The 14,047-nt window shown below is 42.8% G+C and overlaps 1 protein-coding gene across 1 annotated transcript; it reads left to right on the top strand.

The window, feature by feature from the left end:
• Positions 1 to 197: 197 nt before the first annotated feature.
• On the top strand, positions 198 to 14,022 carry MFSD14A (major facilitator superfamily domain containing 14A). The gene is made up of 12 exons (XM_079314210.1): positions 198 to 425; positions 5,504 to 5,599; positions 6,680 to 6,742; positions 7,269 to 7,396; positions 8,450 to 8,564; positions 9,658 to 9,876; positions 10,165 to 10,278; positions 10,730 to 10,801; positions 11,256 to 11,368; positions 11,521 to 11,618; positions 12,131 to 12,294; positions 12,688 to 14,022. The coding sequence occupies exons 1-12, from the start codon at positions 339 to 341 to the stop codon at positions 12,892 to 12,894; spliced, it is 1,476 nt and encodes a 491-aa protein (XP_079170336.1). The 5' UTR covers positions 198 to 338; the 3' UTR covers positions 12,895 to 14,022.
• The last annotated feature ends 25 nt before the right edge of the window (positions 14,023 to 14,047 follow it).

The raw sequence follows: 14,047 nt of genomic DNA, 5'->3' as shown, positions 1-14,047 counted from the left end.
GGGGCCGGGTGTTTCGATTCGGGTGGGAAGCACGGGTGATGCTTGAGGGGCCGCGCTCGCTCGGTGCCCGTGGCGCTGTCAGGCTGTGGGGCCCGGCCGCGCTCCCTCGCGCGCTTCCCGGCGCGGGCGGGCCGGGGGGGCGCCCGCACACGTGAGCGGCGCGCGGCCAATGGCGCGATCGCGTGATGCGCAGCGCCGGCTGCGCGTGCGGTGGGGTGCGCAAGATGGCGGCGGGCGCGTGAGGGGTGGCGGCGGCCGCGCCGGAGGGACGGAGGGAGCCGAGGCCCGAAGGGAGCCGGGAGGGGCCGCTGGTGCCGCCCCCGGGCTGCGATGGTAAAATGACCCAGGCGGGGAAGAAGAAAAAGCGCGCCGTGAACCGCAGCATCATGCTGGCCAAGAAGATCATCATTAAGGACGGCGGGACGGTGAGGCCGGGGGTGCGGGGCGGCCCGGGGGACGGCTGGCGGCGGCGGGGGCCCCGGGCTCGGCGGCGCTGCGGGAGCCGGCCCCGGGCGGGTGGGGCCCGGCCCGGCGGGGGGCGGTGAGCCCGCGGGTCTCGGGCGGCCGCGCCTGTGCCGATCGCGGTGCCCTCAGGGCCGCCGCAGCCCCTCGGCCGCGCTGGGCAGCCCGGGCCGGTGTCCGGGCCCGAGGAACACCTGTGAGCTGTCAGGCTGCTCGCTCCGCCCGCGAACGCAGTTTGTTCCCCGTGTGGGCCGGGTTTGGGTGGCGGAAGCGAGTGCGGGCTCAGGCGGGTCCTTGGGGCCGCCCGAGGTGAGCGCAGCGTGTCCGAGCGCCCTGAGCGGCGGCTGCGGGCGCCGTGCGGGCAGGGCAGGGCAGTTCCGCAAACGGCGCCTGGAAGAAAGAGTTGGCAGTTCTGCTCACTGTTTTCCTTCCTCGTAAATACATAAATTTGGGGGGGAAAAAATAGAAGGAAGTTGTTAAGCGTTTTGGTTGCTGGAGCTTGGAGTTAGTTTGATTTGGGTTTTTTTTATATTGATGAGTGCCATTTCTTCCAATGTATCATTGCCTCTGGATTTTTTTCACTGTGTAATGCTGAAGCTTCGATGTGCCCTGTTCTAAACACAGTGTCATTATTTCAAACAAAGAGACATCTTGGTGGATTAAATTGCTGATGACCCTTCAGTTTGTTTTTTTGGAGCAATAATGGAGAAGTGACAGGTGCCAGAATCCCTGTACTTGTTCATCGAAGTGGCCAACTGGCTGGATTACTGAAGTGTTAGGAAGCAAAACGAATTCTGATAATGGTGGTTGGCGTTTACAGGATATGTTCCTGCTGTTTGTAAAGATAGAAATGTATGGGATTACCTTGTACGAATGTTAAATGCCAGTATTTTAGATTAAGCAGTACAAGCAGAATAAATGTTGTTACTCAGGGGACATGCTGCTTCCTAATTTTTCTCTGGAGTAGCATTGATTAAGATACAGTGTGTTTCCAAGCATCTCTAACCTCTCAACTTTAACTTCATTTTGCCAAGAAAGGAGAAAGTATGCTGCAATGAACTGCATTCAGTGATACTTGTAGTACATCATTCAGTGCCCCCCACCAGCTTCAAAAGCTGAGTGCAGGCTCCTGTGAATTCTGTATTAATTTGATTTTTGGAAAACAAGAAAAAATGAGCCATCTAACATCAACGTTAGATGAAGGCATGTAGATTGTTGTTAGGCAACAAAAACTTCTGCTAGTGATACTTTCTGGCTTGAAATAAATTAGGAATTTATTTGTTTTAAATACATATTTTTAGGTTATGAAGTCTGATGTAAGAGTGTTCTTTATACCAACAGCAGAAATCTAATGCATGGAATTTTTTTTTCATATTTGCTTTATCGTTAAGTTGGCCTTCAGTGCTTAGTGTCCTCAGCTGCTTCGTTCCTCACCCGGTGTGGGGTGTGACATGTGGGAAACAGGTAACTGAAAATGGCCCCCGTGTCTTCAGTGTCTGCCACTGGCTAATCAGTAATTAATCAAGCATCTCTGTGCACAGTTTCCAGCACTTTCCAGCTTGATTGTTTTCTTTTGGAACTGTTTGACATCAGAGAAAATTGTGAGCCAGATTGAGCCAGAAAGAATGTGCAGATGGTTAATGGGGCAGTGGCACAGGCAGAGAGTTTCTGATTAGAAACCAAAAAAAAAGAACCTCAAACAAGCAGAAAGGAAAACCCACCCATTGTTTCTCCAAAGCTTCTCCTCCCACTGCAGTTTCTGCTGGTTCTCCTTGACAAGGCAGTGGGTGGTGCAGGAGTTTGGGTTGGTACGTGGTGGTATTTTTGTGGTTTTCTATTTGCAGCTTTAGTTGCTGTATCATAGAAGAAATGTGTAATGGTGTGTTGTACTGGAGTGTGTTTTGTCAGATTTCACTAAAGGAGAGACAGTAACCGCAGTGAAGTGGTTCCATAGAATCACACACGGTTTGGGCTGGAGATCATCACCTTAAAGATCATCTATTTTCAACCCTCCTGCCATGGGCAGGGACACCTTCCATAAACCAGGTTGCTCAAAATCCCATCTAGCTTTCCAGGAGTGGGGTAGCCACATAACTTGCATTTCAATACTTTTTTTCCCCCGACTATTTTAAGTTTTCCTTCCTTTATGTATTCATCTTATGTATGATGATGAATTTTTGAAGCAGTCATGAAATGAATTAGAAATTAGGGCTTCATTTGGTGCTTTTTCCTTTCCAGCAGAGGAGCAGCAGCTGTGGTCTTACACACGATGCCTTTGTTGCTTTGATGGTTGTTCTGTTCTTATCAGGTGTGTGTTCTTAGGTTTGCCTGGCATGTACACTTTTTATCATGGCATGACTGACAGTACAAAATTAAAGGCATCTTCTCTATTACCAGAGGAAAAGGCATTCTTTGTGGTGTGGGTTTAGCCAGGCACACACGCTCTGCTCTGGCTGCTGGTAACAGAGGAGGGCTGCTGTTATTCTGACAGGCACATCTCAGTTCCAGCTTGTTCACACAAGGACTCAGCATCCTTCCTCTCCAGGTCTAGGGCTTTCTGATTCGAATGGCATTGCATTACACTGTGTTAGCCTGTTAGGAAAGCACAGGTGGCAGGTTTGTGGGTGCAGCAGGGCTGGACACCCAGCACCTGCACTGCACCTGTGGGCTCAGAGAGTGCATCAGGCTGCTACTGAAACCTCGTGGCCTGAGTGCTTGTAACATCTTAGTACACTGCAGTGTAACTGCTTATCCTTCCCTTGCTCTTTCACCTCAGAAGCATCCTTGATACTTAATAGTTGCCACCACCTTTAAAAATGGCTAGAGAGGTGATGATCTAAATGTGACCAAATTACTTCGTTTTTTTATAGATACGAACAAATAACGGTACCTGTGATAAGTGAGCACTAGCAACAAGAAAGCAGGGAAGTTGCACCTTAGTGACCTAAATGTCTCTTCTGTTTGTTTTTGTCAGTGTGTTGGAAAGCTCTGTTGGTGTTGCTTACAGCTGGGTGGGTGACATGGCAGAGGGCAGCAGTGACCACCTGAGGCCTCAGTCAGCAGCAGTTCCCAGTTCCCAACAGCCGCTGCTCTCCTGCTGTTTCACCTGTGCGGGTGTGGCCTTTGAGCTCACTCGTGTTTGCTGTGAATGGTGCTCTTGACGCCCCTGCTGGGAGGGGTGGGATGGTTGTGACACCTCCCTCACTGTCTCTCAGGCCTCAGGGGGTCACGAGCAACGGGACAGGAATCTGGGGGCTATCAGAATGAACCTGATTTTAGAGATGAGTCAAACAGCTAACATTGATAGTTTGTGCAGAGCTGGATACATTTTTTAACCCAAAGCTAAAATAAGGATTGTGGGTGGAAAGAGAAAGGAACTGTGGGAAGAGGGGATAATTATAGCCACTTTCTGTACCTACAAAGACTGTTAATTTACATCCTTGGGAGAGTAGGCTGGAAAAATAGCAGAAATATCAGTATGGTATGTCTGTATTTACTGAAGAGGGCTTGGGAAAGAAAAATAGCACAGTGCTCGGATACTTTTGTAATTCACCTTTTACACACTGATACGGTTACTTTTGAAAGTGATCTTTTTTAGCAATAGGAGTGAGTAGGCAGTGAGGTTTTGTGTATTTATTTTCTGCATTTGTTCAGAAAGCTTTTTCTTTTCTATGTTGGAAATACTGGAATCTGGAAAGAAAAGCTAGGTATCACTTGCATAAACCTCCTAATAAAAGAAAGACTCCAGTATTACCTAACTGTAACTTAAAATTGTGTACTATTTGAGGCTGGAAGGCCCCTCCAACATCACTTAAACCAACTACCCCAGTCTCTTACCCCAGACAGGGTCAGCTGGAGCAGTTTGCTCAGGGCTGTGTCTAGTGGGGTTTGGAGGATGTCAACTCTACACTTCACTGAGTAGAACCCTTTTTCAGGAAGGGCTGGTTTTTTGAGGTTCAAGTATAATTTATTTCAGTATGTGCCTCCAGTCCTGTCACTGACATCTCTGAGAATAGTCTGGCTCTTGTATTTGCTCTTCCATCAGCTTCTTACACACATTGATAAAATCCTAGTGAGCCTTCTTGGGAAGCAGCTGAGGTCCTTAGCCTGTGTGTGTGCTCAGTGTAAATGCCAGGTCTGATCACATCAGGGCCACTCTGAGAAACTCCCCTTTGCACAAGGAGGCAAAGTAGATGTTAAGGCAGCACTTCTAAGTTGAAAGAATGCATGTGAGATTTCTAATGAGTTATTCATACTGCTTTCATATGAGAATAATTAGTGAACCCTATCCTTAATTTGCAAATGTTGAACTGTGGCATGTTGTTTGACAGCATTTACAGAGTCTACAAGATGAGCAGGTTTGCCCACCCATTCTCTTTTTGTTCTCTTCAAAAGCTACTTCTGATTCTACCAAATCACTGGAGAATTTCAAGTTCCTTTTGTCAGGTCTTTCATCTGCATGTCTTCCTGCATTAGAAGCACACTGTAACTGATAGGCCTGCACTCACTATTTGGGAAGTGATCAGTGCTGTTCCTGAGATTTCCTTCTGGTGTTCATTTTTTTTTGTTTTAGAGCCATGTTTTGTATGAAACTGTGGTGCCTTCTAGTAACAGAAGAGCTGCTGGTTAGACCGGGTAATGAACTTGGGGATAGCTGAGTGTGAGCACTGTTGTGTTTTGAAACCATGGAAATTTGGTTCCATGTGGCTTTTTTAAGCACTTTTGTCAAGGAAAACAAACTAGTTATCTGTCTGAAGAAGAGTCTGTTTTTCCTGTAGCATCTTTGTTTCCCAGACTGGCAGTGTAAGTGGTTTATTTTTTGAGATAGAAGTGAAGGATTCTGCAGAGTAAGAGTAGGACACTTCAGGACATTAAAGGGTTAAAAAAAGAAGTGTCATTCTATACCAGTTAGTTGGGTAATTATTCCCAAGTTTTGAGTCCTGTTTCATTATTAATCATTCTGTTTATAGTGTTCAGATGCATTTCTCATGATTGATAGATGATCAGATGTTTTAATCACCTGTCTTTTCTCCTGCTTCAGCCTCAAGGAATAGGTTCACCCAGTGTCTACCACGCTGTTATTGTGATCTTCTTGGAGTTTTTTGCTTGGGGACTCCTGACAGCTCCCACACTGATGGTAGGTGATCCTCAGGAGCTTTGTCTCACTGTATGGGAGGTGGGGCAATGACTGCAAAGGCACTGAGCATCTTCTGAATTACATGGAATGAAAATTACATATCACTGAGCTGCTCTGTTCTGCAAGTGAAAAATTCTATTTTTTTAGATGGTATCAGAAATTTTATTTATTTCATTATAGCAGTGTAATGGTATAGCTGTTTACATGCAAGTCTGCTAACATTCAAGCTTACATGTAAATAGTTTGATTGAAACCAGTAAAGTGATAAGGAAATTATCTTTCCTTTCAAGATGCCTTAAAATATTAATATATTACAGATGTAAGGACAAAAATACACTTGAAGTGTGGTAATAGTATGCAAATAGTATGTGTGGGTAGGGATGTCTTTGCTGACCTGGCTGTGTTTTAAGAAGAAGCTTCAGAACACAGACCCTGTTACACCAGTCAAGGCATCCCCATGATAAGTGAAACAGTCATACCAGTATGTTTGTATCAAGGTACTTTCTCATGTAGTTGGTTGCTTTTAATTTGGATTTAATTTGTGAATGATACATGATAAAAAATTAAAAGGAGAGAAGGCTACTCCACCTTAAAAGCAGTGTTGGTGCTGCTCTGAAAGCTGATGTTACCCATCAGCAGTCTCTTGGGTATGAACTGCACATGCCACTGAAGGGAATCCCTCTCATCTAAACACAAATCAGACTGAGACAGCTGCATTTCTGGATTCAGCTCACCAAACTGAGAGACACTTCAGTGTGGTGATGTCTCTCCTCCCTCTCTCCCCAGTCCCCAACAGATGACACAGTAGCATTTGGATAATCTGGTCAGAGATAATTTTCTAGGTTCTCTGTGGTTTATTTATATTTCAGGCACTGAAATCTCAAAATGCCTTCCATACAAATTAAAGATTAGTCACATTATTTGTGGTTTGCCCTTTTTTCTTCTATTTTTCCTCTGTAGTTAAAAAAAAAAAAAAACAACAACAGCAAAAAACTGCTGTGCATCATAGAACTGGATGTATCTTGAGTAATATTTGTAGTTCATATTGTGTAAATGACTGTATTTATATCTCCTCTCCAGGTTTTGCATGAAACCTTCCCAAAACATACATTTCTAATGAATGGTCTAATTCAAGGAGTAAAGGTAAGTTGACAGAAGTTAATCACAAGTACAATTTAAAGTGAATGGTGGGAGGAATATAGAAATAAATACCAACTGAGAGAAACAGTCAAGAGGTTTTTCAATATGGCTTTCACAGTATGAATAAAATGGGAATAAATTGCTACTGAAAGTGCAAATGTGCATCTTTTTGTTTTTAGTAAGGTATTGGTCTGTATCTACTGTTTGAGTTCAAAAAATAAAAAGGTAGTTGCTTAATCCCAAATTTAAAAGTGAGTAATTTTTCACTTGGAGTTTGTTGCTCCAGTAGACTATAAAACACAGTTCATAAAACTGCTTGTATGAGTGGATCATGTGCATTTGGAGTTTTGTGTAGCTCTGAGATGACAGATCTCAGGTTCGTGGTGCTTGGCCACATTGCCTTTGGAGCATTGCACTGTAGCCATTGGCTTGAATGAAACCAGAGCCCAGGCTACTCTCAGACTGTGTTTGGCCAGCTGTCTTGAGTCTGACCTCTTAGTTCTGACTTCAAATGTTTTGTTTCACTTAGGGCTTATTGTCATTCCTCAGTGCCCCACTCATAGGTGCCCTGTCTGATGTGTGGGGACGAAAGTCCTTCCTGCTGCTAACAGTATTTTTCACCTGTGCACCAATACCACTAATGAAGATCAGCCCATGGTTAGTAAATTGTTTCATGCCAGATTGGCTGTTGTTTTTTAAGGTTGCTATCTAATGCTTATGTGTGTAGCATTGTTGATAAAGTCCTGTTTGTGCTTCATGAAAGGTTGAGGCTTTTGTATTATTTCTTTGCAAAGCTGGGGGAGCAGTCAACTTGAAGCAGCTGCCATGAGGCCAAAGGCCTTGGTCAGAATTTCAGTAGCTGCTGATTTTGATCTGTGTGCTGTAATCCCTGCGTCCAGCACATCTGCCAAAGCTGGAGAACACTGTCCAGTGAAATGTGCAGCTCTGGACTGTGGCCACAGTTCTCACTCAGATACCAGTCAGCAACACTGAAACCAAAACCTTACCTAATGCAGGTGCATGAGGTAACCACTTGTAACCTACAGTGTTGCAACACTTTTGCACTTTTGTTTCTCAAATTCTAAAATTGAGCGATTTTCATGCTGTGTGCTCCTTACTGACCTGTTAACTGGCTGGAACACTGCCCAGGTAGGGCAGGAGTCAGAGCCCTGGGCTTGCTCCCAGCCCCTGCTGTTCCTGAGGGTGGAGCAGCAGTGGCACAGCCTGCACTGACACAGGCCAGTGCCAGCTGCTCTGCCTTTCCTCTCTGGGCACACAGGCTGCTCATCCCTCTGCAGAAGGGGCTTGTTTTCTAAGTGTACATCAAGGTTTCAAATGCCAAGTGCTAGTGTTTATAGCATAAAGGTATGGCTAATGTGGAGGCCTTTCAGTGACCAGACTCTCAAAATGCTGAGGTTCCTAATTGCTTTGGGCAATAGACCAGTTAAGTTTATTAGCTGAGCACCTTGTTTCTGAGCAGTACTTAATCACAGCAGCTTTTTGTAAATGTTACAAAATCATGCTACTTGTACTTGGTGCACATAGGAGTTACACAATTCTATCAAGACACAGTCACATTTGCTTTATCCAAGATTATCTCAATAAATTGTCAGAGTAAGTTGGACAAGGTGATTTACTGTTTAACTGTACTTGGATTGAATAGGCTTTTTGTTTCTATTTAGCTGTTATTTTTTTTTATTGTATTCTTAGGTGGTACTTCGCTGTAATCTCCGTGTCTGGAGTTTTTGCAGTGACATTTTCTGTAGTTTTTGCATATGTAGCAGACATAACCCAAGAACATGAAAGGAGCATGGCCTATGGTTTGGTATGTATATTTTTGGCTCTTTTCTTGTGGTATTCATTACTAAGCCCTTCAGTTTGTAATGCTTTTCAAATGCTTTTCAAAGCTGTGTTTTCATTCCTTCTGTGGCAAGTGGATTTTAATTTGGAGTCAGGTTTTTCTGTTTAATTGTTCCTGTCATCCAGTCTTGTATCTCTTGAATATTCTGCTTCTAAATGAAACAAAACATGACCATGTTAAAAGCTGTTGTGCCCGTCTATCTTAACAGTTGCTTTCAGTCTTAATGATGTAATTTGAGGAGCTTTAGTTACTCCTGTTGTTGTCTACACTGGGACTACTCCGTCATCTTTTCAGAAATCTCACCTTTTGTTCTGGATCTGCCATTGTGTGATACTTGACTGCCCCTGCTTGTGTCTGCAGTCACTCTGCTGAGCTGCAGTTCAGAACAAACATAGCTGTTACTTGTCTGTTTCTCCATTATCTCCTGATAACCTGCCAGGTCCCAGGAACCTTGACAGCCTCATGTTATTAAGGATTAGCAGAATTATTTGTTGTGTTTAAGTTACAGAATCAATTACCATTCAGCATGAAGAGCTGAAAGTGATGGATATAGAGCTAAATAGTTTCTTTGTGCCTGTACACACAGGGATTGAGATATGTTGGGAAAGTTCTTTCAGTTTTTAAGTTAGTATCTTTCACAAGGCCAGCTGATTAGCTGACAACTAGTGTTGGATTAACCAGCATATTACATTTAATATACCCTTTATACATATGCTTTTTTTTTTTTACAGACATGGCCTATTTCACTAATTTGAAGATTAAATACAGCTCATTGCTTCCCAGAGGTATCAGCAGAATCTACAGTTAATTATATGTCAGTACATGCAAGAGTGCTATGAGCCTCACATTGTTGTCCAGTTATTAGAAAAAGAAATTTTTTTTTTTATAAACTGTGATTGTCTAAAATACACAGCTGCTACCACATAGGCATAGGGAAAAGGTTACTTTTAATCACTATGTGATTATAATGGTTAGGCTTCTGAAAAGGAGGAAATGTGGGTAATAACAGTGCTGTCATGTCTCAGTGAAAAATCTTAGCAGCTGTTACTTATTTCAGGTTTCAGCGACTTTTGCAGCAAGTTTAGTCACCAGCCCTGCTATCGGTGCCTACCTCGGCCGAGCGTACGGCGACAGCCTGGTGGTGGTGCTGGCTACAGCAATCGCCTTGCTGGACATTTGCTTTATCCTCGTTGCTGTGCCCGAGTCGCTGCCAGAGAAGATGAGGCCAGCGTCCTGGGGAGCACCCATCTCGTGGGAACAGGCTGACCCCTTTGCAGTAAGCCACTTAAACAGGGAATGTTTTGTTACTTGGAGATACTGAGCTTTGGACACAGGGAAAAGATTGAATTTGCAATAGTTCAGGCTTGAGAAACAAAAGCTTCAATTTCTTCAAGTGTGACCTTGCTTCACTGGTGATGCTTTTGCCAACAATCTTGCTAAACATACAGAGAATGCTTTGGTGGTGCTCTGTAACAACTTCATTGTCAGGCTTTTCAGAGCCCAGTTAGGGATGCTTTTTGGAAATGAAGGTGGAATGTCTTAAAATTCTTTTTTCTTTCTGTAGTCCCTGAAGAAAGTCGGCCAGGACTCCATTGTGCTGCTAATCTGCATAACAGTCTTTCTCTCCTACCTCCCAGAGGCAGGCCAATATTCCAGCTTCTTCCTATACCTCAGACAGGTAGTGTAACATTTCGTATGAATTTGAACAAAAGTAAATTTACAACATTTAAGGAAGTTTTCAATATTACTGAACTAATATGGAAAATACAGATAATTCATGTAATTTAGAAGCTCCCAGCAACTGATTTAAATCCCCTTGTTGTTCTGTTTTTCTCTTTTAGACAAGCAAAAAGAGAGGGGAGTGATGAATGAGTTATAAAATTATTTATTGTATTTTGTAATTATTTGCATTATTCTTGGGCTATAAGTTTCAGTGTATGAAAACTGGTGTTATTTTTTGAGGGAACAATTTAAGCGTTTTTTATTTATGCCCTTTTATTTTTATTTCTTGCTTGATGTAATGGAAAAAAGATGAAGTCTTCTGCATTGTGTGTTCCCTCCCTAGGGTTTGTGACATCTTGACACATGGTCTATGGTTAATAATCAGATTGCCTTTTTTTTTAATATAGATAATGGGATTTTCAGCTGAAAGTGTTGCAGCATTTATAGCAGTCCTTGGGATTCTTTCCATTATTGCACAGGTGAGTTACTGCTCTGTGTGCCATTGATTTGGCAAGCTGAAAATAAGGAAGCACTGTGGTGAATGGAGAACACTGGGGTTCCATAAATGTAACTTAGCTTTTCTGTGTCTGCTTTTTTCTAAATCTCTAAAAATTGGTTAAGACTCTTAGATGAAAACACTTGACAAGTGTTTGGTTCATTAAGGGAAAACTACATCCTCTGTGCCTTAAAGAAGGAGTGATGGTTTGGTCATATTACTTGCTAAATGACTGCCCTTTTGTTTTTTATGTTGTTTTTTTTTTTTGCTAGAGGCAAATACTGCTTTTGAAGAACGCTAAAATAATATTTCTGCATGTATTTGACATTGAGAATAAAATGTTTTCAGTTTTTTTGTTATTTAATTCATTAACTCACCAGTTTACATTTAGAAAAGATGTTATTTTTTTGACATTTTACTTTTGCCCTCTCTGTTAGACAATAGTGTTGAGTTTATTGATGCGGTCCATTGGAAACAAGAACACGATCCTGCTGGGCCTGGGCTTCCAAATCCTGCAGCTGGCCTGGTACGGCTTTGGCTCAGAGCCATGGTAGGCACATTTCATCTGCTCTGCTGCTCAGGGTTCTCTGCATTTGACCCCTCCTCTGAAGGGAGCAGTGCAGGACACCCAGTCCCGTGTGCCTGTGCTGCAGGGGCAGAGCTGCAGCCCAGAGCGGTCAGTGCAGGGTTTTTGTTTTGCAGGATGATGTGGGCAGCCGGCGCTGTGGCCGCCATGTCCAGCATCACTTTCCCCGCTGTCAGCGCCCTGGTCTCACGAAGTGCTGATGCCGACCAGCAGGGTACGTCTGCCTGTGGCTCTTGGAATTCTAGTTGAGGAATACTGACAGATACACTGGGGTCTGGGCTTCTTGTCAGCCAGGCTGAGTCTTGGCTACCTGAGCTTAGGGCACCACATTAAATGCAGGTTGCTTGCAAGATGTGCTGTGTTTGTACCTCCTGCTGCAGAGGGAAAGCTCAACGAGGCCCTACAGTAGCAAAACATTCCACAAACTGAATGCACTGTTCATCACTGCTGCATGCAGTATCTCTTGTGTGACACAGCAGGGATTGTTTATATCCTGGCCTCTGAACTAGCTCAGCATGGCAGGCACTGCCCTCTGCTAGAGGCAGATGGAAAAACTAAATATCTGATTACGACAGGCTCTTGGTGCCCCTTGTGTACTCTACCCATAGTCCTACACCATTTAGGGCTCTCCTGCTTGCATCATTTGAAGGCAACAGTCAATTAGAAATAGTTAATTATCTATGTATGACTACAGATAGATAAAAACATGTATTTTACTTTTCCCAGGTGTTGTTCAAGGGATGATTACAGGAATTCGAGGACTGTGTAATGGTTTGGGACCAGCGCTTTATGGTTTTATATTCTATATATTTCACGTGGAATTGAATGAACTGCCCATGCCTGAATCATCAGCAGGAGGTAGTGTGGTTGCACAGTACCACTTACAACAGGTACATTTCTTTTGTACTTACTACTCCCAAAGGAAGAAAGTAGGAAGGGCTCCTGTGGTCATCAGTTCTCCAGTTTGGTTCTGTGATTGGGTTACACTGACTTTAAATGACGGTGCAGAAAAAGGTTTCTAAGTCCCTCTAGGGGAGGATTAACTGAACTGTTTTTTCTTTTTTTTAATTAATTTTTTGGGGAAGCTCAGCAGGAAGAACTTGCACTAGGAAAGGAAGCAAGCATTAATAAAAATCATGTGCTCCCTTGTCCTAAATCTTAGGATGTAATGCCCTTTCACATTTCTTCTCAAAGTCTGCACTGTATTCACTAGTGGGTAATTAGCACTTGTAGGCCGTTAATGTGTGTCGAAAGGCTCATTAACACTTTGTTATTGTTTTCAGAATTCCATCATTCCTGGACCCCCGTTCTTATTTGGAGCGTGCTCTGTGCTGTTGGCACTACTTGTTGCCTTGTTTATTCCTGAACACACGAACCTAAATGTAAGATCCAGCAACTGGAAGAAACACTGTGGCAGCCACGGCCATCCTCACAGCCCACAAGCTCCTGGTGAAGCTAAAGAACCTTTACTGCAAGATACAAATGTATGACAAAAATTCAGGAGCACCGTTTGGACTCTTCTTTCATCAGCAGTTTGGGATACACATTCCAACTCTATCACAATGTAATTTCTTAAGGTAATCTTAAGAAGCATTTTTCTGCATGAAATCTGTAGGAATTGAAACAGGAACTTTCTCCAAAGATGTTGCCATTGAACTAAAATTTTACTTGCTTTTATAAACTGTTACATACTTGTCTCTTGCCATAAAATACTGTTACTGCTAAACTTCACATTCTAGATCAGAGACAAACAATAGAGTCAAGGCATGAGCATGTGTCCTTCTGTTTCCTTACGGTGGTGAGCTTTAATTCTAGTCATGCTGCGTCTCAATGAGACAGACTGGCATCCATGTAGACCCATTCGTTTTAATGTTGTAAAATCTTGGGTCAGCTGATTCAAAGCCTTAATGTAAATGTACTTAAGTAGGGAGGTGAATTGGTATCATTTCTTTTAAAAGTCACATGGCAGGTTTTTTTTTAAGTTTGTACTAATATAAGAATCACACGAGCACGCTTGCTGAACAGTACAAGTTATTTTTATGTAAGTGCATTTACTCTTTCTATTTTTGAAGAAACGGTCGTATCAAACACTTGTTGAAATACGAAGTGGGTGTTTTGGGCCTACAGATTTTAATACTGGCTCTAAACCTCTGCTTTCCTCTGTACCGTTTATTAAACCACTCTTATTTCTGATGTTTGCGTAATCATAAAGGACCTCAAAACTTGAATACACAGACTGAACTCTATAAGCTGATAGCCTTGAACCTGTCCAAGTGCTATATAGTGGCCTTTGAGGACTGTCACAAGAACCCTTTTGCATTACAGAGCTAAAGTTTTAGTCCTAAATTTTCAGGACCCTTAGTACAGAAGAGAGCTTTATACAATTATTGATGTGAATTTCTCTAAAAGTGTATATTTTTGTGTCCAGTTGTATTATTTAAGTGTTCCTTTGTATAAATTTGTGTATAAAGTATTGTATAGGTTTAAAATGTTTTCATCTTGTGGTTATTGCTTAATGCTTTTTTACCTTTGAACATTCACCATGGTTGACCAAGAGCAGGAAAAAAATGTAAATATACTGTTAATAAAGTTGAATATTTTAATGAATTTTTAAATAATTGTGACTGTCTCTTCAAACCTTAA

This window comes from Erithacus rubecula (assembly GCF_903797595.1).
Source record: "Erithacus rubecula genome assembly, chromosome: 10".
NCBI lineage: Eukaryota > Metazoa > Chordata > Aves > Passeriformes > Muscicapidae > Erithacus > Erithacus rubecula.
Note: the sequence above shows the minus strand (reverse complement) of the source record. Positions and strands in the feature narration are given on the sequence as shown.

Excerpts from the sequence above, each read along its gene's own strand:
- MFSD14A (XM_079314210.1), top strand. The coding sequence starts at position 339 with ATGACCCAGGCGGGGAAGAAGAAAAAGCGCGCCGTGAACCGCAGCATC. Across the intron at positions 8,565-9,657 it reads GGAGCATGGCCTATGGTTTG|GTTTCAGCGACTTTTGCAGC; the intron begins GTATGTATATTT and ends TACTTATTTCAG. Across the intron at positions 10,279-10,729 it reads TCTTCCTATACCTCAGACAG|ATAATGGGATTTTCAGCTGA; the intron begins GTAGTGTAACAT and ends TTTTTAATATAG.